At 39.2% G+C, this 22,453-nt stretch overlaps 1 protein-coding gene across 2 annotated transcripts; it reads right to left on the bottom strand.

Moving 5' to 3' along the window:
* Positions 1 to 320: 320 nt before the first annotated feature.
* On the bottom strand, positions 321 to 10,442 carry tent5bb (terminal nucleotidyltransferase 5Bb). 2 transcript variants are annotated; one of them, XM_042435675.1, is made up of 3 exons: positions 10,251 to 10,442; positions 9,826 to 10,082; positions 321 to 1,997 (listed from the first exon to the last, which is right to left on the bottom strand). In XM_042435675.1, the coding sequence occupies exons 2-3, from the start codon at positions 9,979 to 9,981 to the stop codon at positions 972 to 974; spliced, it is 1,182 nt and encodes a 393-aa protein (XP_042291609.1). In that variant the 5' UTR covers positions 9,982 to 10,082; positions 10,251 to 10,442; the 3' UTR covers positions 321 to 971. The 2 variants fall into 2 exon arrangements, with proteins under 2 accessions (XP_042291609.1, XP_042291610.1); XM_042435676.1 differs by having other exon boundaries at positions 9,826 to 10,056.
* Positions 10,443 to 22,453: the final 12,011 nt, after the last annotated feature.

The following is a 22,453-nucleotide window of genomic DNA, read 5'->3' as shown; positions in this document are numbered from 1 at the left end:
ATGGGCTTGAGCTCAGGGGAATCCGTTTCTCAGGGAAAAAAATGCACAGGGCTTGAACAAGTGAGTGTTTGTGTCAGGCCAGTCAGTGTCTGGCTGATGGAACACAGACAACACACTGAGGAGTTTGTGTGTGATCAAGAAAGATAAGGAAAGATAGACGGAGAGAGATCTTTAGAGGCACAGAAACTGAGACAGTGAGATACAGAGAATGCAATCCTCAGACTAATTTGAGTCAACTGGAGCATATTAAAACAGTTTGTCCTTGTCTTACGTCTATGAACTTGGTACAGAACGTAAAGAAAGACCAATGTGCCACATCATTCCATTTTGACATGTTTTAATGATTTTAAAAACAAATACCCTGACCTTGGATATAGAAATGTACAGTAACCTGGATGAAAAAGATTCAAAAACAATTCTGACATAGCAACTACTATAAAGACATTGGTCAGTTTCAGGCACTTGGAACCACATACAGTCTTTGTCATGCTACACAAGAAAGTACTTCTTTGGTCCTTTTCCCTCCTAGGCAGGTCAGTCGAAACCACAGACAGAACAAAAAAACAGCTTTCTGGTTTCTTACCAAGTATTTACATTTCAGACCCAATACAAGCCTCCATCAGACAAGAAACAGAACTAACAAAGTTCCTCCGTCACATATCAACCCTTCATATTTTTCCATACATGTCCACATTGGTTATGAAGTGACAACAGAAAAAAGGGTATAATTATAATGGCTCGAATGAGATTTTTTTTTTTTTTACAGCAGTATTAATCAATATAACTTAGTGGAATTGTTTTGATATAAGATTTGGCAAAAAAAAGATACATTATTCCTTTTTGTTCACGTTGGGCCTCAAACCAAAAAAGCCACATTGCTACAGAGGAACCCAGCACTCAAATGAAATGCTCAGCTTACAACAATGTAAAGATAAACCGTAAAGCTCTCCAGACATCCTACAAGTCATTGCTCAGCTGCAAGGCAGCCATGTCTGATAAGAGTTACTGCATGTAGGCACTGGTGACTGAACTTGTGCCACATAGTAGTTGCTGAAGTTGACGTCTCTGACATAGGGAGCGGGCTGGTAGTAGCAGGTGATGTTGGACAGAGCAGGGATAGCATTCTGTTCGGCCATTACTCGCAGCGCCAGTGCGGAAATAAGTGCCAGCGTCTGTCTGCGCTCGTGGCCCATCAGACACACAGTGCTCTCATCCACCACCCGCCTCAACGTCACCAGGTAATCGTAGCGCTTGTGCTCCATGCCCGCAAAGTGGTTCTGCAGATACGCCCCCAGTTTCCTATGCTGCTCGTTTATGTCGGGGAAGTCGATGAAGAAGCGCGAGCACATGTAGCGCTGCATCTGTTTTATCTGAGCCTCCGAGGATGGCCTGAAGCCTCGCACCAGCAGGTGGCAGTACTTGAGCAGCCCGCCGCCCCGGATCTCTTCTGGGCTGCGGGTGGCGATAGTCCTGGAGCGAAGGTGACCCAAAGCTTCCTCAAAGTCTCCATACATGCTCTCCCCCTGCACTGTGGGGTGGAAGGTTTCAGACATGGCCGTCTCCGAGCAGCGGTCGAAGAGCAGCAACGAGTCCAGAGTGATCTGGAAGGAGTCAACACTGAACTCAAACTGCCTCCGCAGGGAGTCCACAAACTTCAGTTCCACGTTCTTGCCGGTGTTGTTGGACAGCGAGATGAGGCTCCAACGGTCCGTCTCATTGCAAACTTTCACCAGTTTCTGGACGTACGCCTCCTTCAGGGCGAGGGCTGTAATTCGCTCCCTGCACACCCCTTCAGGCAAGAAGTCCACCAGGCAGTCAAGCACCACGTCTTTCACCAGCCGGAACGTTTTGTCGTCAGTCAGACTCAGGCCGAAGATCAAGTCCAGGTCTTTGTAGCCAAGGCCATTGTCCTGGTGAAGCACATGGCTGGCTGCCGAGCCATTTAGCTTGACATCACGCACCACCACGCCCCGCTCCTCCAGTCGAGCCCTGACCACCTAAAAGATACAGAGACATGGAAGAAAACCTGAGTGATCGGTATCCACAAAAAGTTAACAATCAGAAGAGCCTGACACAGGAAACATTAAAACACAAGGAGCAAGAGAGTAAGAAAAGTTCAATTGCACCTTCTGCTCCTCTTACATCTTACTTCTCGTCTTGCTTGTCCTTTCAACACAATCGCAATGATGATGGAACAGATAATCAAGCTAATGTTACTGCTAGCACCACTACCCTTAAAGTGGCTAACAACAAGGCTAGCATTGATCAAAGCATAGCTTCCAAACCCCTTGCCATGAAAAGCAGGATAGGCTATATTACATTTATGAATTTTAAAATGATTTAATGATTTGCTGGTACCAGCCGATACACACGCCAACATGTGAATAGGGGGAGTACTGGCACTTATTTTTTTCCACTTCAAGCACGGGACATAATAAAGCTTGAGGGAAATTTAATAGTAATGAAAACAGAAAGCATAATGAGGCATGAACAAATTCCTATTTTTTTGGTGGTGGTTTAGTCTAATATACTTTGTGCCTAGATATCTGAATTGATGTCAGAAAAAAGGAAAGAGTAAATTAATTCCAAACAAAAAGTCTAAAAAAAAAAACAATTGGACTTTATAAGTTTAGTATGAATTATAAAGCCATGTGGTAAAACAAGTTAATGAAATATGCCTTTCCACACATTGTTTTACTGCTTGAACTTTTAAGTAGAATGTTAAATATAAGACACCTGACTATAGCAAACAGTCTGCAGGATTTGAGCATTTTTAAAACTATTTTATGGCAGGTGAATGCAGAAGCTATATGCAGAGTCTGTCTGGGAAAGCCACTTGAAGGCAGAGGCAAATTACTGAAGCAGGTAGGGTTTCAGTATTTTTGCTTAAGGACATTTTGTCAGAAAAGCGGCTGCTTAAAGGCTGTGATCCTCCACTCAGTGGCTGGTATCATTAACCATAACTGATCCTGTCGCCTGGGGGATGATAATGCCCTAATGTACATACTGTACAGTACACCAGTAATGAGTTGAATAGCTGATTTAGCAGACCTATCTCTTCATATATGAAATGGGAGCAACTTCAGCACAACAGAGATAAGCTGTGGAGAGTGACAAGTCAGGGCTTGTCTGCTGTAAGAGTCTCTTAACTAAAAAGAGAAAAAAATAACAGCTCAGCTGTGAACTTTTAAACTTGTAGCCTATAACCATATTGAGAAAATGTGATCCTTTGCTGTCATATAAACACTCTTTGGCAAGGAAAAGATTTATCTGGTTATTGGAACACACACCATGCTACACCACAGTGATGCTTGGGAAAACTGTTGAGCTACAGACAACTGAGATGTTTATGCTTCCTGTCTGTTGCATCACTCAAATGACACTAAGGGGAGAAAAATGGCCAAACAAGGCCAATACTGAAGAAATCCAAAACACAGCTGTCTGCTAGACAACTCTAATTGAGCCCAGGGGTTTTGCTCATAACCTACCAGCTATCAGTCAGTAGACTGACATCTATCCAGCCAGGTAATCCTATCAGAATTTATTTTAGAGCCCAAGATTTGATAATTCAAGGTGTAAACTGAATCCAGTAAATCCATTTTTAGTGGTGCAGTGCTTCTTGATAGTTACAAAGGATATACCTGCTAATTTGTGATTAGCACATGCAGTTGATGATATTTTTTAATCAGAGGTTATTCTTCTTGTATATTTAGTTGTCACTTCAGCTAAGGTAGTGACTAAAGTGGAAAACAGGATTAAAGGAAGTAAGACAAGCAAGGTATTTTTATGTTGCAATTACTGTTCCCTTCCTTTGTCTTCATCTAAACTCTTCAGGTACCTCATTTTTGTAACAACCCATACTGGTAAAGTGTTTCCATTGCATGTCTGGTAAAGATCCTTGATGTTAAATAAAGGAGTAATTCCCTTTCTTTCCAAGAGTGCAACAAGAGGGCCAATTTCATGTCTGTGTAGTACAGCTCTGGAGGTGGGACGTGTTTAACATAGATTATCTTAAAAACTGGAAGCAGGGGAAAACAGCTAGCTTGGTCTCCAAAGTGAAAAAATACACCTAGAAACATTTACACATATCTTATTGTTTAATCATCACACAAACAGAAATGTGTAAAAATTTGAAGATGTAGGGTTAGTTATGTGCTGGAATGTGCCTGTACAAAGTCCAAATGACGACTGTGTCTGTCTACCAGCATGTTAGCTGGTGATGCTGTACAGAAGTACTAGAACTTGTTTGTCAAGACAAAGTAACAGCACATGACTTTTTCCTTTTTCTTTGTACAGATTAAACAAAGATACAATGTGGAAACAAAATAGCTTCAGAGTTGTTGGTAAAGGTAATTTTTCACTTTGGGCTGCTTCCAGTCTTTGTGCTAAGCTAGGCTAACCACATCCTGATTCCAGCCTTGTACTTAACACAGACATGGAATTAGTGTCAATCTTCTTATCTCACTCTTGGAAAGATAGTAAATAAGTTTTTATTTCCCAAAATGGTGAACCAATTTTTAAAACTAAAGGTTGTGATACATAAGCAACATGTTTGAATGCAAACTTTTATGAATAGACCTATGTAGAGAACAAGTTCTCCCACAGTCAAACTTTTTCTGCTGATTTTCTTTCACCTAAGCCCTGGTCAAAAAGATAAAATTGCATCAAGAATATTAACACTAAGTAATTTATTCAGCCATATTTAACCAAGCTTAGCAAAGGAACCATGTAACTCCAAAACCCAGTAAGAAAAGGTCATCTGCTTTGTTGAGTGAAACTGTGCAGGGTTTCACAGGGAACTAGACAACACTTCAGAGAAATGGAATTTTCTTTAACTATCCAGCAAGGGAAACCCACAGCAGTATTTGCTCTGACCTCACACTTAAACAGTTGGTCCGAGTTAACAGCATGCCATAATCTGCCTGTCTGGGGGTCCCAAAAGGAACATTTGAGGAAGCAAAGCTCCACCACCCCCACCATCCCTGTTCTTCAGCACTCATAAAGCAAGCTAGTACATTTCCCAAATGACGCACCAGCACCTGGTGAGCTGAGCGAGGGGAGACACTTCCGTCGACGTTGGAGCAAAAAAAAATGCTTGTAAAAAGAGCCGCAAACACACCAGACTGTCTGGTGTTGACAACGCCTTGGCGACACATAACAGTCTCTCCAGTCTCAATAGTTTCCTTGAGTATTTCATTTAAGCTGCGGCCTGAATGTGTTTTTTATTATGGCAGTTTGAAATGACCAGCCATTTACCAGCCCATAGTCCCCTGGACGCCAATGAGAGCTCTGGGCAGTGAGTCAGATTATCCTTCTGCCAAGGAAATGGCGACAGCGAATAAGGAGTTACGAGTCCCTGACCTTCGCATTCACTCCAAAACTAACCCAGCCAGTCAGTCGTACAGTAGCTTGGCAGGCAGCGGGGGATGATGATGGTTTTTCCTTTGATTTGAAAGGTTTCCTTGAATTTCCTATGTACGGGTGGTCAATTCACCTGTATGCTTGGACCAGAGTGAGTCACAGGGTGAAATATGATGCTGTTGCTCTGCTATGAGATGGATGTTTTCAGTGAGGGATTTGTTCATCTGCTTCCTGATTTCACAGACGTTTTTAATGTCTCAGACCCTTAAAACTTTTAACTTAAAACCAGTTTGATAGGATTTTATCCAAGGAACCCATTTGGGGAGATTTCAGTGGTGTTTAATTTTTGAGCTAGCTATGTAAGATAAAACTGGTGAGAGTGAATACTGTGGTAAGAATAGCCATCCTTATATATCCTCTAACTGTGATAGTGTCTTGTGATTTAATTGTGAAATCAAGCTATTCCCAATCTTGGTCAGGGCTCCTGCAACCAGCTCAAGGGCCAATATGAACCCATGAGTGAGCTGACTCAAATGTGTCTTATTCATTACATGCAAGAGTACAGTGTTGAATTCAGCATTGAAACCGTATCCTAATTCATCAAATGGACTTCTTATTATAGCAATTTTTTAGTGAAGTTATTCTGAAAAACTTTTTGATTTGTTGTTTGTTTGATAATGTCAATTAGGTTTTATCCTATAAAAATCATTTTTGTAGGATCTTTTAAATCTATACTCTATCTCTATACTTTTAAATCAATTTTTGAAATACTACGGTCATGAGCCCAAGTCCCCACAATGTACAACCCCCTTTAGATTTTTAAAAATTATTATTATTATTATTTGGATTTTTCTTTTTTTTTCAACAAGTAATTCTAAATGCTGTTTCAAAGCCTCATCCATACTGCCGAGACTAAAAACGTTTTGGGGAGGAAGGGAATACTGTTCTATTTATTACTTTTTTGTTGATTGTAGAATGTTACCTCCCTCCAGACTGCTAAAATCCTCAAAATCCTAGAATACCAAAAAGGTGACCTCTGTCTCCTTAATGGTAGCTACTGCCCTGGGCACACAGAAATTGATGCATGTTTCTGTTTAGAAGTTATGTGTAAGTAGCATTAGCTATTTGGGCTTAGCCAAAAGATAAAGAGCACCACCCACAGAAACTCCAACCTCACCAATGGAAAATCCAGCTAATGAAATACCATCATTGCTGTCCACACTGTTTGATCTCTGAGAAACACAAAGATGTGCAAAATTATGAATTGAAAACAAACTGCCAGATAAAAATCATTATCGAACAGTCTAAACTGAACATTCCCAGGTTACCTCCTCAAGGGAGATTGGTAGCATGTGGTGTATTCATGTTGCCCAATCTCAACAATAGCCTAGTGAAGACTTGGTTTACAGTCTGGCAAGGGCCGCAGTAGAGTCAGGCGACTGGTCTTCACTTACCACAGTGATACGTTGTCAAGCCTGACCCACAAGCCCAGTGTTATTACAGGCACTAATCCACTCCTCACATTCTGCTCCAAATCCAGGCCACTCACTACCATCCGTGAAAGTGGAGCACTATTTCCAGTTAAAAAAAAAAAAAAAACACACAATGGTGAAACACACCACTGAGCAGGAAAAAAGGGAAGGAACTTATCTCCACCATGTACTGTAGACACAACAATTTTGTTTAAATATGATACTGTAGCTTGCAGAGCTGGAATAAGAGACGACCCTTCTGGTGGCCAAAAAAAACACACTGGCCTCCATACCTCCACCCCCACACACGAAACCACTCGACAAATTATGTAAACTATGACACATGCATCAAATATCTGTGTTTATCATCACGTGGAATAATGCTACCAGGTATGTATATAGGGCCGGCTGAGTGAACATGTGTAGTCCCCAAATATTCTGACTCTGGGTTGACGACTATGGACATTAAGTGAAATGGAGAGTACAGGGGTGTCACTAACATTAAGAGTTTTCCGTCACTGCTCCCATGGCTCACCCACAACCAGACCACAAACAGATGTTATTTAAATGTGGCCCTCAGACAAACCCACCACTAAGAGGGGCCCCTCTGGCTACTGGGGAGTGTGATCCATTGGTCACCTTACCCAGTATATGACGAAATCATCTCTTTCTGTCTCAGGTAGACAGCTCTGTCTGGCTCATATGCTAAAAATAACCAACATTAAAAAAGCAGACTGATGGTTTCGCATGTTTTAGCCCATTTACCACGAATCACGAATACCTCACATTACTGGCAACCGTTTTCCAAAATATATCATGGTGGTTTAGATGTCTGAATGTGTTTTTCCTTCCTTCAAGGCAGCCACGGGTTTCCATTCATGTCCATATGGTATGAAAATCAACTTGCATATGGTGACTGCTCTTGTTTTAGTCAAAATAATGTTATCACTGTGCAGTGTACTTAGTGCGCAATGCTAGCGAAGTTCAGTTCAGCTTGCTTTGAGAAAATGTCAGCAGTGATGTAAGGTATATGTTCTTTTTTTGTAAAAGTGCTATGACATTGAAAAACACTAGTTGTTACCCTTCAGTATAAGTTATCGTTAGATAGACAGAACTACCTACCTTGATAGGGAGATTATTTAAAGCCTAGGCAACTAGCATTAACTTAAAAAGTAAAAAAATAGAAATTGTTAGAATAGAAATCTTTTACTGCCTGAGTTTTAATTGTCAGTTCATATATATGAATACATAAAAAACTCTCTCCGACAGATTTCAAATGTAGCATTTTTTTGTTTTCGTAACACGTTAGCAAGTTTTTGCACTGCTAATTTGAGTTCACCAACAAAAATCTTATTTTCTTAAACTAAGAATCCTCACACCATATGTCAAAACCAACTCTAGATTTCTAAAATGTTTATCTTGATACTTTTGGGTAAAGCTAGTCCCCTACAATGCCTTAAAATCCAATATGCTGATGTGTTAGCATGTGTCAGGACAGATAATGGAGACACAGAGAAGACTTTGGTGCCTCTCATCAGATATTGGGTATGTAGTGGGCTAAATTTCCAGAAGCCAGTCTTTAAAAATTCCCTTAAAAAGGACTCTGGTTCATGGAAAGAAAACAGTTTGGGGTCCCTGATGTCTACAGGATTGTGGAATGAAGGGAAGACATTAGTGGAGATGTTCAGTACAGATGGCTGGGGCCTCCTTGATTATAGAGGCTCTTTAAATGGTTTGTGTGTGTGTGTGTGTGTGTGCGTGCGTGTGCGTGTGTGTGTGTGTGTGTGTGTGTGTGTGTGTGTGAGGGTCTTTCCTCCCCACAGGATCATCACAGAAAATATGAATCACACAAGTGAAATATGAACCTGGATTACAGGCAAATACATTTAAATAATGTCCAGGAAAATTACAGCCCCTATATGTTTCATTCCTAGTAAATATTCACTAGCTCAGTCATTATCTTGCCCTCATTTTCACAAGAGCTGTGAAAAAAATGACTTAAGGAGCAGAAGCATTAGTGAGCTAGTGGAAAACTACAGTCATGGTGTTAGATCATCCCCAGTCTTGTGTCTGTGTTAAGACTATGAGTGATCAAATGTCTTTTTGAGTGTAATCAGCTCTGCCACAAATCTTTACCACTGCACCGCACAAATGTGCTTTGAAAAAAGCAGTAGCAGTCTCCTTTCATGTGTTAACACACAAAGCTGAGAGAGGCAAGGGTTATATTGTAGGGTTCAGGCTGCTCTGAAGTTATTTTTATCCACGTTGTTAGAGCAACAAGTGAGTTCCGTTTACTTTTTGACATTTTGACATCCACTGAAAAGTCTCTCTTAATGACATGTCATATGACTTGATATGATATAATTCCAGATTATAAAGTATTTCACTAGTTAATTTTCTAGAAATGACTCATCCAGCAAAAGATACATCACTCCACAAGAATTACAAGTCCTCAATGTCACCTAATTTTGAAACATGTTGAATATAATCTAAACACATCTTACTTACACTCTTTGCTCTTTCATGGCTTGTTAAAATGAAAATATGTGCCTGGACTGTCAGCGTGTCTCCAGTGTGTGTGTGTGTTTGTGTGTGTGTGGAGGGGGGAGACCTGGAGCAACTTTAATGTGCTTAAGACTATTATTTTCCTTCTTCTAACTTACAATTTACTTACTTCTCTAATTTCCATGGCACACTTGTGATTTACACACCGTTTTCTTATCTGAATAAGATACATATTCTATTACAACTGCATCTCCTGTAGGAAAGTTAGATGTATGATGTTAACATACATTTTGGGATAGATTTAATATTGTATACAGTCCGCCACTCTAACTAAAACACATGAAAGTTACATTTCTTCCAAAATTTCTGTTCACCACCAAGTGGAGATAATGAAGTACTTTAATTTCTCTAACATTAATGCCATGTGCGCTCCCGAAACATTACATTAGAGGAAATTATAAGACTGATGGATAGACGGTGGTCTCACCTGAACGATCTGTCGGGGCTGCACGGACAGCGTGGGGAAGTTTCCTCGGCCGTGGATCGGGACGCTCTCTCCCAGGATGGAGTCCAAACGCCGCACCTGATCCCAAGAAAGCACGCTGACCCGCCGACTCAGATCCGAGGCATCACCGGAGGACATGACGACCGGACTCAACGAGATGTCCACAGGGTGTGCAGGCTGGATAATGTGAACAGCAGCGCAGCGCAATTCCCCCTGAAGAGCCGGTGATGAGAGGATAACTGTGGATCAAATGGATTAAACAGACAGCACAGCTGCGTTTCTCTCTCTGTCTCCGCTTCTGGGCAACTTTTAAAAACCTCCAAAATGCAATAAAGTGATGGAAAAGTTTAAAAGAGTGCCGGGCATCTCCAAAACAGACACTTCCAGTCCCCTTATGTCTCGCTCACTGTGTCTCCACTGACTCTGTCTTCAGATTAGAGCCGCCTCTGGACTCACACCGGGTTTTTACCGAGCTGGGATTAACATGAGCCTCCCCATTGGCTGGATAGAGATTTATGAATGCTTCAACATACAGTAGACTACAATCAGCCTGCACACGCGCGCACCCGCGCGCACGCACACATACCTACTTCCCATGCGTCAGATGACAGCTTCAAGGCCTGTAGGAAAAATGATAATTACTATTTAAGCACAATTAAAAGACGCGAATAAGCATGTGAGACTCCAAAACTTGCATACCAGACATAGTATGTTGTATATTCACATGGGAAAATTACAAAATGAAATTTGCGCTGGGAAAAAAAACGAATATGACGCTGAATACGCTTTAAAAGGAACTTTTTTTGTTTTTGATGTTAAATTTTCACTTTCAGTTCGTGGAAATAAGCAAATTTATCAAAGAGCCTGGACTGAATACAAGACTAACAGGACTAACAGGCTGTAAGCTTCACTGTAAAGAAAATCAAAACAAATGGCAAAGTTATCAGTTGAAAGTCATCAGCTCAGTTTTGTCCCCAACAATGAACTTGACAGCTGGTTTGATATAATGTCAAACTACACTGATCTGGAAAGTTAAATACATGCGATTGGCAAAAGCAGAAAATCTTTTAAGATATTGTATGTTTCCATCCAACTGTCCAGGGAATTATGTGCAATTCTTCATAGCAAAAATCAGGTTGTTTTTCCATAAGGGGATCAATTGCTTTCATGCACTAAAGTTATGTAAGAAATAAATTGCAGGAAAATGAAATGAGCCGATGAAGGCCTTATTATATTAGGGAAGTCATCTTTTAAGGGGGGAAATTATGTAATTCACTTGGTGATACTGTAACGTACAACAAAAGGTCAGAATGGAGACTTATTCATTCCTTGACATTGTGATTGACTAATAGAACTGTTTAACAGAAATTTCAGAACATCCAAGATCATTTTCGACCGCTGTTGACAGAGACTGAATCGTTTGTCAGGCTGATCTTGTGATATTGTGTAATCATGTGTCATTGTTCAATTTAAATAAGAAGAGTTTGTGTTTTCATAGGAATGTCTGTAGAAGAGGAGGAGGGAGAGAACGTCAGTGTCAATGACAATATGCAGAATATATTAATTGTTATGTGCATGTTACAGATCTGTCACTGAACAGTGACTCAATGGTCACTCCCAATTTGCGTATAGGGAATGCTAAACAGCGCCTGTTTGCGTGCTAAACATAACACTGCAAAAATAACTTAGGGCTCCAAAGTCACAGCCAGTCAAGTTCAAAAAATGTAAAATGTTCCAGCCCTAGGGACTGAACACACAGCAAAGAGTTAGCAGCGTGTGAAGTGAAGTGAAAAAACATACAGCACCTGGTATTCCCAGGCGGTCTCCCATCCATGTAATAACCAGGCCTGACCTGGAGTGTTTTTGTTGTTTCTGCTTCCAAATGATTGGCCATACCATATAAAGTGTTTTGATGATGGTGGTGGAGAGCACTGTCTAACGCGTCACTCCAAAATCTCCCACAGGTGTTCAACTGGGTTGAGATCTGGTGACTGTGAAGGCCATAGCTTATGATTCATATCATTTTCATACTCATCAAACCATTCAGTGACCCCTCGTGAATTGGGACATTGTCATCCTGGAAGAGACCACTCCCATCAGGATAGAAATGTTTCATCATAGGATAAAGATGATGACTCAGAATAACTTTGTATTGATTTGCAGTGACTCTTCCCTCTAAGTGGACACGTGGACCCAAATCATGCCAGCAAAATGCACCCCAAAGCATAACAGAGCCACCAGATCCCCTCACTGTAGGGGTCAAGCATTCAGACCAGTTCTTCCTTTAATTTGTCCCCCGTCTGTATGTGTGGACTGTATGGACTCAGCATGGTTAGGTTTTCAGTGTAAAAGTGAAATCCTGACAATTAAGCGATACAGAGCAAAAGTGAACCCAGCTTGACAGTTGAGTAGCTGTGGCTAGTCCAGGTTTAGCTGTAACATTAGGAGGAGCAGAACAGCATTGTTGTTTTTATAGACAGCATAGATGTAAAAAGTTAAAAGGAGTGGAGCAGTGATGGGTATCATGGATATGTAAATTGTTCTTTGTTAAAATGTTGTTTAACTTTGTTCACCTTTTAATGTTGTTCCCTTCCACTCAAAAATGTGTTTTGCTTATTGTTACTACAGTTGGACACTAGAAGGCCGTTTTCACATTCATCTGCTGGAAAGTTTCTCTGAGCTCATCTAAAATCTGAATTTAATGCATATACTTACGAGCATGATTTGTGACATCACAAGCAGTTTAGAGCCAATCCTGGTCCAATATTCAATTTGCACAAGTGTGATGTAGAAACTTGAAGTTTCCAGTGGTCATATACTGAGGACAGACTTCACAGTGAAGTAGGAGACATCTTGTGTCCAGCAGTTCAACTATTAAAATGAAAAATATTTGCAAATTCATAGACTCCGGAATTTTTAATGAAGGAGAAGGAGTAGATGTCATTATAGGGATTTTAACAAGGTAATTGAACCTTTTTCTGAAAAAAATATATTCAATACAAAGGAATTTTCAAAGTAGAGTATTTTATCTTGAAATATGTCTGGAGAGGATATTTTATTGCATGTGGCGTAAATACTAATTTATCCAATTTATAAATAAATGCAAGGTTCCATCAAGCTACAGAAGCCATTGGGAAGTAGAGAGAGCAAGTGGAAAAGAAGCTAGCCCAGACGTGGCATCAGGACTGTGGCTCTCTATAGCACTTGATTAGATGTCCCAGTATGTTAAGAAAATAAACTAACTCTGGTTTGCAATGAGGCTAAGAATGCCACAGTTAAAAGGGATGTCTATTATTTTCTATGTTGGAACAATTCTGAACTTATTGGCATGCTTATATTTAACGTTTTTAATGTTTGGTATCAGTTTAATACGTGGTTAGTTTCATCAGGAAATGAATAATGCAACTTGAAACATACATGCTGTTGCTATGGTTACCTGTGGAAATATTTCTGTACTAGAACTGTGTTTCAGGTGTGGTCATAAATTATACCTGACAGCCACACCCGACATTTAGCCACAAACAAGAGCTAAAATGAAACAAAATGGGTGTGGTGGCCATTTAGATGTTATTAACCAAAAATAGAGATGTGTAGTGTTATTGTAATAAGTAGGGGCATCACTTTTCTTGGCATTATGATGCTTTTCATAGAAATGCACAGTGCAAACCAGAGTTCATGGCTTTGAGAACACCTTGCATCTCATGCATCTCATTTCAGATGGGCATTGTTGTGTAGATTTTGCACTTCAGCAGCTTAACAACCGCAACAATAGCGTCTGCACGCCTAAAGAGGCAACCACGTCACTGTTATGTAACTCCATAGGGTTTGGTCTGCCTCTTCTTTTCCACTCACAACTACAGTGACTTTTCTCCATGGAAGGAAAGAATGTGTTAACGTCTTGAGCACACACATCTCACACACACACACATGCGCGCGCTGGATTACAGTACAATAATGGTGCTGACAGGTTAAACAGTGACATTTCAAGCTAGCCTTTTGTTAAATGTGATGAATGCAGATTGGAACAGGTCTACTTATCTTGTCAGACTAATTCCAGCTGTTAGCACCTTGACATTCAGTTAGATTTCGCACGTAACATTTATATTAGCAAATATCATTCCCACTGCCCTGCCAATCATATTTTAGCCTATATTAACAAAATAATCATCATACGGAGTCCATTTAAACCTACAGAGGCTGCTACCATATTTATGGGTTTCTCATTCAGATATCTGGGTGCATGGTGCGTGTAACTGGTCCGCTATGAGAATGATATAATGAAGTGCTATTGACTTCAGGGCCTCTGTGTTATGTCACGGCCATTCCTTAGGCACTCATCTGTGACTGGCTGTGTCACTCCTCTGCTGACCCTCTGCTATTTACATTCACTACCTCTCTTATGTAACAGCCTGTCTGTTTATGTCAGCATAGAAACTATAGGGTAGCCACACTGATGTGATCCTATAAATATAATATTTACTCTAGCTGCTGTTCCAGGAACGTGCACCATATGTATGCAAAATCTGTGACGGGTTATCCCCTGCTGTGAGTGCTACACAGCAGCCCTAAATCAGCCTCATGTCATAACATTCGCAGTGTTTGATGATCAGGAGGATTGCTTCATATCTTATGTGAAACTATACAGGCTGAAAGCATATGTTACTGATTCTGTTGAGGTCAAAAAGAATGCTGTGTGATGTTTTGCATTACAATACAATATTAGCTTTACTGTAAGCCTACTTTAGGCTACATTAAAACTGTGCACATATATATATATATATATATATATATATATATATATATATAATATCAAAAATAAATATATGATCAATGAGTACTCAATATTAAAAACCTCAGATCAGGATTAGGAAAAATCCCCACTTGTGACATCCACACATCTCTCTTTTTGGAGCATTCCCAAATGCACCATCAATGATAAACAGTCTCTGTTCTCAGTTATATTATATCCCCATAAATATTTGACAATTAATAAAGGCATTGTTTATAAACTGTTGTTGATTATCTATTGTAAGCATGTTTTAAGTCAGTGCCAATTGATTTTCATGTACCTGAGTGAAATTAATGGAAAGCAATGGCTGCCTGAATGCTAGGGAATCAAGCTAAAAACATGTGGTATGCTTCAGAAAACGATTAGCAGTAATATGTAGTACATGCAATTTGTAGTTAATGGGCTAAAACATGCAAAACCACCAGCTTATTCCTCAAAAATGAGCCAACTATAACGCAGCGGAACTGCTACAAGTAATTATTTTCTCATTTTCAGGATACTTTTAGTCACATTTTATTTACCTACTGCATGCTTAACTGTTAAACCCACTGTATATACCAAAGAGTTGGTTTTAGTGTAAACCTTCTCATCTAATATGAAACAAAAGGGGCCATAAAGCTTGAGTAGCACTTTAGCTCGTGGGTTGTATTAAATAAGACAGGGTATATGCAGCGTTGAATCTGAAGAAAACTTAATGGGGAAACCAAATGGCTATCATGCTCCATTACCATGTTAAATCATGTGTTTTTATAGGCTATTTAACATGTCAGAAATCACAACCAAGCATTACATTGCCTGATCTTCCATTATTTCGACATGAGTAAGCATTTCTGTCAGTGAAAAGAGGGGAAAATAGCTCTATTCACCAGTATAACAAAATAGATACCCAATTTTGGTCTGGGTACATTTCTACACCATGAGTAATAAAAGTAGTCAGTTTAGGTCAAATGAATTAGTCACATAAACTAGTGAGGGGTTTTAATCATTACATTACATACTTGTCCCTTTTAATAAAAGTCCACAAGACACTATTGACATATACATATACATATAAACACACACACACACACACACACACACACATATATATATATATTTGACATATGCCATGCAAACACAGCATCCTAGTTTCAATCCAGCAAACTCTGCTACATGTTACAGAAACAAGGAACACACTCAGTGCCATTTTCTTGCTGCTTTGAATAACTTATGACGTTTCATTGGCATTTAGCATAACACAAGTACAGTACACCATGTCTCTGCTATGAACAATGGAATTCCCTATAAGATCAGATCAGATAAGATAAGATATGCTTTATGACGTGTGATGATTTGAATTCCTTGAAGTTTTATACAGGTATTATCCATTAAGGACGAAGAAGTTCCTTGTTTTCTTAAAGCCTTTTGTAGAAAACATGGCTGGTAATAGTGGCCTGTCAATAAAACTGACTTGAGACAGAGAAATTCTGGACTCAATTTCTGATCGTTTTGTTAATCAGCTAGGTATCACCTCAGTTTAGTTGTTTCTTCCTGCTTTCCCCTCTTTCCCTATCTGACTAAGCTAAGCTAATTAGCCAGACAACAAGTAGACAAGGGAACATATAAACTCATGATGGTCCTGTGATCAGGTTTACTATAGCTTGCAGATTCTTTTGAACAAAGTTGTTTCATGTTTACAGTCACTATGAAAAATTAGAAGATGTCTGGAGGCCTATTTGATGCCCCCGAGCAGTAGTGCAGATTTTAGTTTTTATGCTCCAAACTGTTGGAACAGTCTGCCTGAGGTGCTGATATCTTTAAATGTAAACTTAAAAACCAAAACTGTATTCATGCATTAAAATATTCTATTCCCTCTTATCAACATTATTTGTCATTTTTATCATTTTTTATTTTATTTTATTTTATTTTTATATCTATTTTACTTGTTTTATTATTATACTTTCATCATTTATTTCTCGTATGCATTAGTCTGAAAATGTCTTTCTTATTATCAGCTTGTCAGTCACCTGTGGAGCTTGAATTGCACTAACCTGTATGAAAGGCACTGTGCACATAAAGTTTGATTGGTTGATTGACTGAGTGACATTGAGAAAGACACTGGCATGCAGCAACAGACCACTGCTACTGAAAGCAACACATAGTCGGCACCAATTTTTAGCTGGAATTTTTCTTTTCTGCACAAGCAAAAACATACTGTATGCCATCAGAATAATTTAAAAGAAGCTATAGTGACACACCTATCTACACATTGTGGCATATTTTTTACCATAGCTAATTCTCAAGGGTTATATGAGCATTGCCTTTGTAGTTAAAAGAAACCAACATTTACAGTTGGTAATAGCTTAAGTCTCATTGTCAAAGTCACACAACAATACATTTGAGCTCATGAGTAATGCTTTCTTTTTGAACAGGCTCAAAAACAATGCTTAAGGAAGTTAAGCAAATACCATTTCTTATCTCATAGGCATGACATTGACAACAAGGAAGACTTTTCAGAAAAGGGGAATTGTTTGTTATTGTTAGAAATTTATCAGTATGTGGAGGAACCAAGATGTGTAATATTCTACGTCAGCATCACAACTCTTATCTGTCTTGGTTACATGACAGAGTGAGCCTTTTTCCATCCATTCACTCATTATGAGTTCTAAGGCTGGTCAGGATGTTAATGTGACTTTTACAAAATTGGAAATGGGGAGGAAGGTGAAAGGGGAAAAACACCATAACTTTCCACAACATGTCAATAGGATTGTAAAAGTATGCAACACTTTGACATTAATTTTAATACTAAGATACTACAAGTGATCCATACACTCTATTTTAGGACCCATTCTGTTTTTCAAGTTCCTGGTCCCACTTGGCCATATCATCCACAGTATGCTCTACTATTGCCTCTACATATGAAACAGTGATTACAACACAGTCAAACCCAAGGCATTCTTCCAGTAATAAATAGATGTGTGTCAATTCTAGCCTGGTTCCATACCTTTGACTTGATGCCCATATGTCAAATTTGTTCCACGATAGTTCCACTGTTGTGCCCATTGACGACTGTTTTTATTGGTTAGGGAAACAATTGACCAATCCGAGTTTAGAGGGTGGCGTTAAGAATGGCAATGTCATCTTCCTACATACAGTAGTTAATTAGCTAGAAAGCTACCTCTGTGAAAAACAGCAACAGAAAAATGGTGATATGCGTGGATAAGATTAGCTGTACAAGTTGATGCAAGTCAACGTAACAGAAATAACTTTTAAAATGACATTTTTTTGATCAATGTGAAAAACCTTAGGTTAGCTACTCTTAGCAAACAGCTTCCATGTCAACTGAAAATGACATCAGTGGTATGGATATGTCACTTGCTATTGACCGGTTAGGGCAAAACAACAGGTTTACATGAACTTCATGTCAGGCTGAAAGAATGAGGTGTCACAAAATGGCAGTTCATCCTGAATATATCGATGCAGCTGCTACATGAAAACTATTCAGTATTAGTAGTACTATGTATCTCCTCAAATACGTTTACCGTCATAATGGAAGAAAGTTTGGGGTAAATTTGATGCGGACTGAGACTTTGATTAAAAGATATTTGTGCACTGTTGCTTCTTTCAGTAATTCCTTAAATCAATTAGATTTCATTCTTTGGGAAGAAAATTGCTTCCCATGTCCAGATTATTGACAATATTAAGGACAAAATGTCTCAAAAATCAGCAGTGATTTTAAGATTTGAATGATTTGATTTTAAGATTTAGTGACTTTTAAATCATTGTTGGGTTAAAATAACAGCCATCTCATATTCTGTTTCTTTTATTACAGTAAGAATGTTATAATTTGACCTCTATTCAGACACTTGTTACAATATGTGTCTTAATTTAGGATTTGATTTAGGGACAGTTTAAGCTGGCAGAACATGGAGTTCTTCCAGCTTAAACTGTTCCACAAGGAAGCAGCCATATAAAAACTGTTAGTTGTGTCTTCTTAGTTCTACCTTAGGCTTCAGAAGCTGAGCACATATTTTGAAATGGAAGTCTACACTAAAAGTAACCACCTCAGTGCAGGTTTTTCCTTGTGGTTTATGGTTTGGCAGAGAAAAAAAAGGGATGTACGACTAAAATCAAAGTTATCATTCCAGTTAAATCAAAGAGAGGGAGAAGAGCAGTATTTATCCTTCATGCTGAATAGACGGTTTGTCATCTAGAAACCTTTTGACCTTCATTGTGAGGTAATTGGTGCTATGTTATTATTCTCCAACTTGATTGCATTCCAATTAGAAGCACACTGTAGGAGGGGCTTCTTACAATCTTATCACACAAACATCAGATTTTGCATTAAATTAATATCATGGCTGAACAACCACAAATGTTGGGCAGTGTAAAATCAGATTAATTGAAAAAGAACCAACACACAGAGTGCCTTTTACTTGGAATTCACACCACATGATCAGAGATCAAAACATGCTTTATGAGGTGTAATGGCAGTAAAAACTAATGAATGCTCCATTAGGGGTAGAACAGTTTTCTCTATGGCATCAAACAACCAACAGTTCTAGTTAGACCTCTTGCAGCTCCAGCCCCACCCCACTATAGAGTAGCTGATGCTGGAGGCTGATCTGTGCACACCTGCCTGGGCCTTTGAAGCAATAGAAGCACTGCTTCTGGTCCGTCTCCAGGGGATAAGATGTGGCTTGTGTCAGGATTTTCACCTTATTACTTAAAAAACGTCCTATGGTTTGATATTGTATCCACCTGTGGGGTTTGGATTATTGCAACTCCCCAGTCACTGGCTTTGAGGACTTTCTATCAGATTACAGCCCTATTCAGATGGGATTAGTTTTATAGTGGAAGGTGGAGTAATGTAATGTAATTTTTGCAGTTATCTAACACACCCAAGCCTGTGAAAAGCATAGCTTCTTTTACTTAGTCATTGTGTGTTTCAGAGGGTACGTACAGGTATGGTACACAGTGCTGTGGATGACGCCACACTACAACATTTAAATTAGCCATTAACATTACAGATGTCTTATGTTAAGAGTTATTTACTGTCCTAATCCTGCCCAAATGGGGGTTATGACAGATAGCTTCGTCTTGCAGCCTGTAGGAAATCATAATGGGAGAAAAGTATTCTTTTCTACGTCTCAGGGCGTATAATTGGAAGCGCTGGCATCATCCTTCAGCTTTGCAGGAGGCAACCTGTGAAAACAGATTTGAAAGTACTTCATTCGAACACTGCCAGAAGGTAGAGTGGAACCTGTTCTAACTTTCTTTTTTTTAAAACTGCAACCTCTTACCTGCAGCTTCACAGCAAGATGTTTTATATACTTGGCTAAAAAGCAACAATACTGAATCTGCTTCAACAAACCAAAACACTACCACTAATACAAAGAAATGTTGTTTCACATAAAAAAGTGGTTCAAATTATTGGTTTCCTTGAAAATTGTCTATAAAGTGCATGAAATATATGTCAATTTTGAGTTAAGTGACATTAACACAGCATTAATATATATTTTTGGGCCACTTAAGGACAGTGGAACAAGCTAAAACATTGAACTGACACAGCATCCTCTTAAAAAGTTATGGAGCAACATTAACATTTACTCGGAGTCGTGTTTCTGGCTATCTGGCAAAGATTAATCCAACATTCACTCTCCAGCTCTATTTGGGTCCACATCAACTCCTGAGGGAATTATGTGGCTTTTTTTAGCTGCTAAAAATGTGCTGTTCACCAGCTGGTTGCCAGCTTTGTCTGTATGCTGTTAAGTGCTTGACAGGTACTATACAGTTGGTTATCAGAGCTTTTTTACTGAAAACAGCTGCCTATTGCTGTTGGAAATAAGGTTGATGAGAGCCGTAAGAGTCAACCAAAACAGTAAAGTTGCAGGGTGTAAAACAAAAACATTTGCTGGAAGATGCTAAAAAGCTCCCTAAAGCTGAGAGGACTCAGTGTGAATACAAAAATATAGATACGTGCAGTTTCAATTAACCAGCTACCATGGATGATGACTTTTACCCATGAGAGAGCTGCAAGACACCATGTTTGTAGAACTTCTAATATGAGCTTTCTGTGCCTGTATGCTGAATGACAGCTGTGTATCAGTCAGACAAAGAGCAGCTCCTCAGATTTGTATTTATATGAATCTCAAGGATCCTTTTAAACAGCCTCTGCTAGTTCATTAGAAATATAAAGCAGCACTCTTCTACCTGAAACGAAGGTCTTTTTATGTTTACCCTCTTCTGACCTGACTGAAAAAGTCTTTCAACATTTCTTTGAGCCATGTATCCTCCACAGCTCTTAGTGGTTTCTTTAAAAAGGACACAGAGTTGATTCAGAGTCCTCCACCATCTACACCGCTGACCAACAACCACCAAAGTGTCGAATGCTTTGGTGAAGGTGTAATGCTTCAGTGTAAGGGTCCCAACTTCTGCATCAGAACTGAGCTAAATGTTCTTGACCTTTTAATTTTTAATCAGACCTTTGGGGGTCAATATTTAAAAACAAAGAAAGTATATTTCGTTGGCATCTGCCCTAAAACTGACTTTATTGACCTGATCGGGCATCAGCCAATCCACATTTTATGCTTTAATATTTTCTGTTCTGCTCCTGTTATTTGCTCTGGTGAGCTAATTTTGGTGCATTAAAAGAATACTCTGCTGATTTAACATTGCACTCCTACACTCCTATAATATTGTTGGACTCACGATAGACTTTTTTTTTTTAACGATCAAAATCGATGCAGCAAAACAAGAGATATCATCTTTTTATTCCAATCATCTTCCTTATCAGCTCCTGGCACTGACATTACCCACAATGCAACTAAACTTGATTCCGTTGTCTATACAAATTGAGGTGTGTTACGCTAGTAGCCAGCCTCAAGCAAAGATGGGGAGCGAACTACAGAGGTCTGCTAACCTCACTTCTTTCTAACTCCATTTTGAAACTTGTAGTCTTCAGCCCCAACAAACACTGAAACTGCAACCACGCTCAAGTGACATCATTTGAGGCAATTTAGCCAGAAAAAACTTTATACAACTTTTTTTACATTTGCCGTAGTACTACACACATACGCAATACCTGTAAACAGACGCTGATATCTTACAATGTATGAAGTGGTATTGAGTGGCATTTGACATTGGAAGTGTTGACAAAAATGATGATGATGTGTGAGCAAACGTTATACAGTTTTTAAATTTGGGAAAAGGGATGCACTGGTATCGGTACTTGGTAGCTCTGAGTTGGTATCAGGAGAAAAAATATATAGACTAAATATAATATATATATATATGTGTGTATATATATATATATATTATATTTAGTCTATATATTTTTATATATATTTAAATATAATATATATATATATGTGTGTATATATATATATATATTATATTTAGTCTAATAAATTCAAGCTCCATAATGTTATGGAATGAAGGTTTCAAAGGAGAAAGCAACACATAGAACATGTTCTGAATGTGTCCTTAGATCTGACTGTGGCTCATCTCTTTGAGCTGTGTGTAAGACCTATTGACCCTGTGTAGCATGCTACAGTTTCAGCTGTGAACAGGTCAAAGGTGAAGTGTATATGTGAAAGATGTCAGTCTCAGGCCAAGACTCAAGCTGCACATCTTGTGTTTATCTGTGGGAGATTCAAAACCTTTGGTCAGAGCCGAGCCCTGATGATCCAGCCACATGGTTTAAAGGCCGCCAGTAAGACCCCCAGTTCAGCAGCAGAGCCTCAGTTCTCCAAAGCCCTCCACTAATGTTTTCCATTAGCCGCAAAGCACATACACAGGCTTACCTGAGCTTCAGGCCCCCTACCTGGTTCCTTCACTCCT

Source organism: Thunnus maccoyii, chromosome 15 (genome assembly GCF_910596095.1).
Source record: "Thunnus maccoyii chromosome 15, fThuMac1.1, whole genome shotgun sequence".
Classification (NCBI taxonomy): domain Eukaryota; kingdom Metazoa; phylum Chordata; class Actinopteri; order Scombriformes; family Scombridae; genus Thunnus; species Thunnus maccoyii.
Note: the sequence above shows the minus strand (reverse complement) of the source record. Positions and strands in the feature narration are given on the sequence as shown.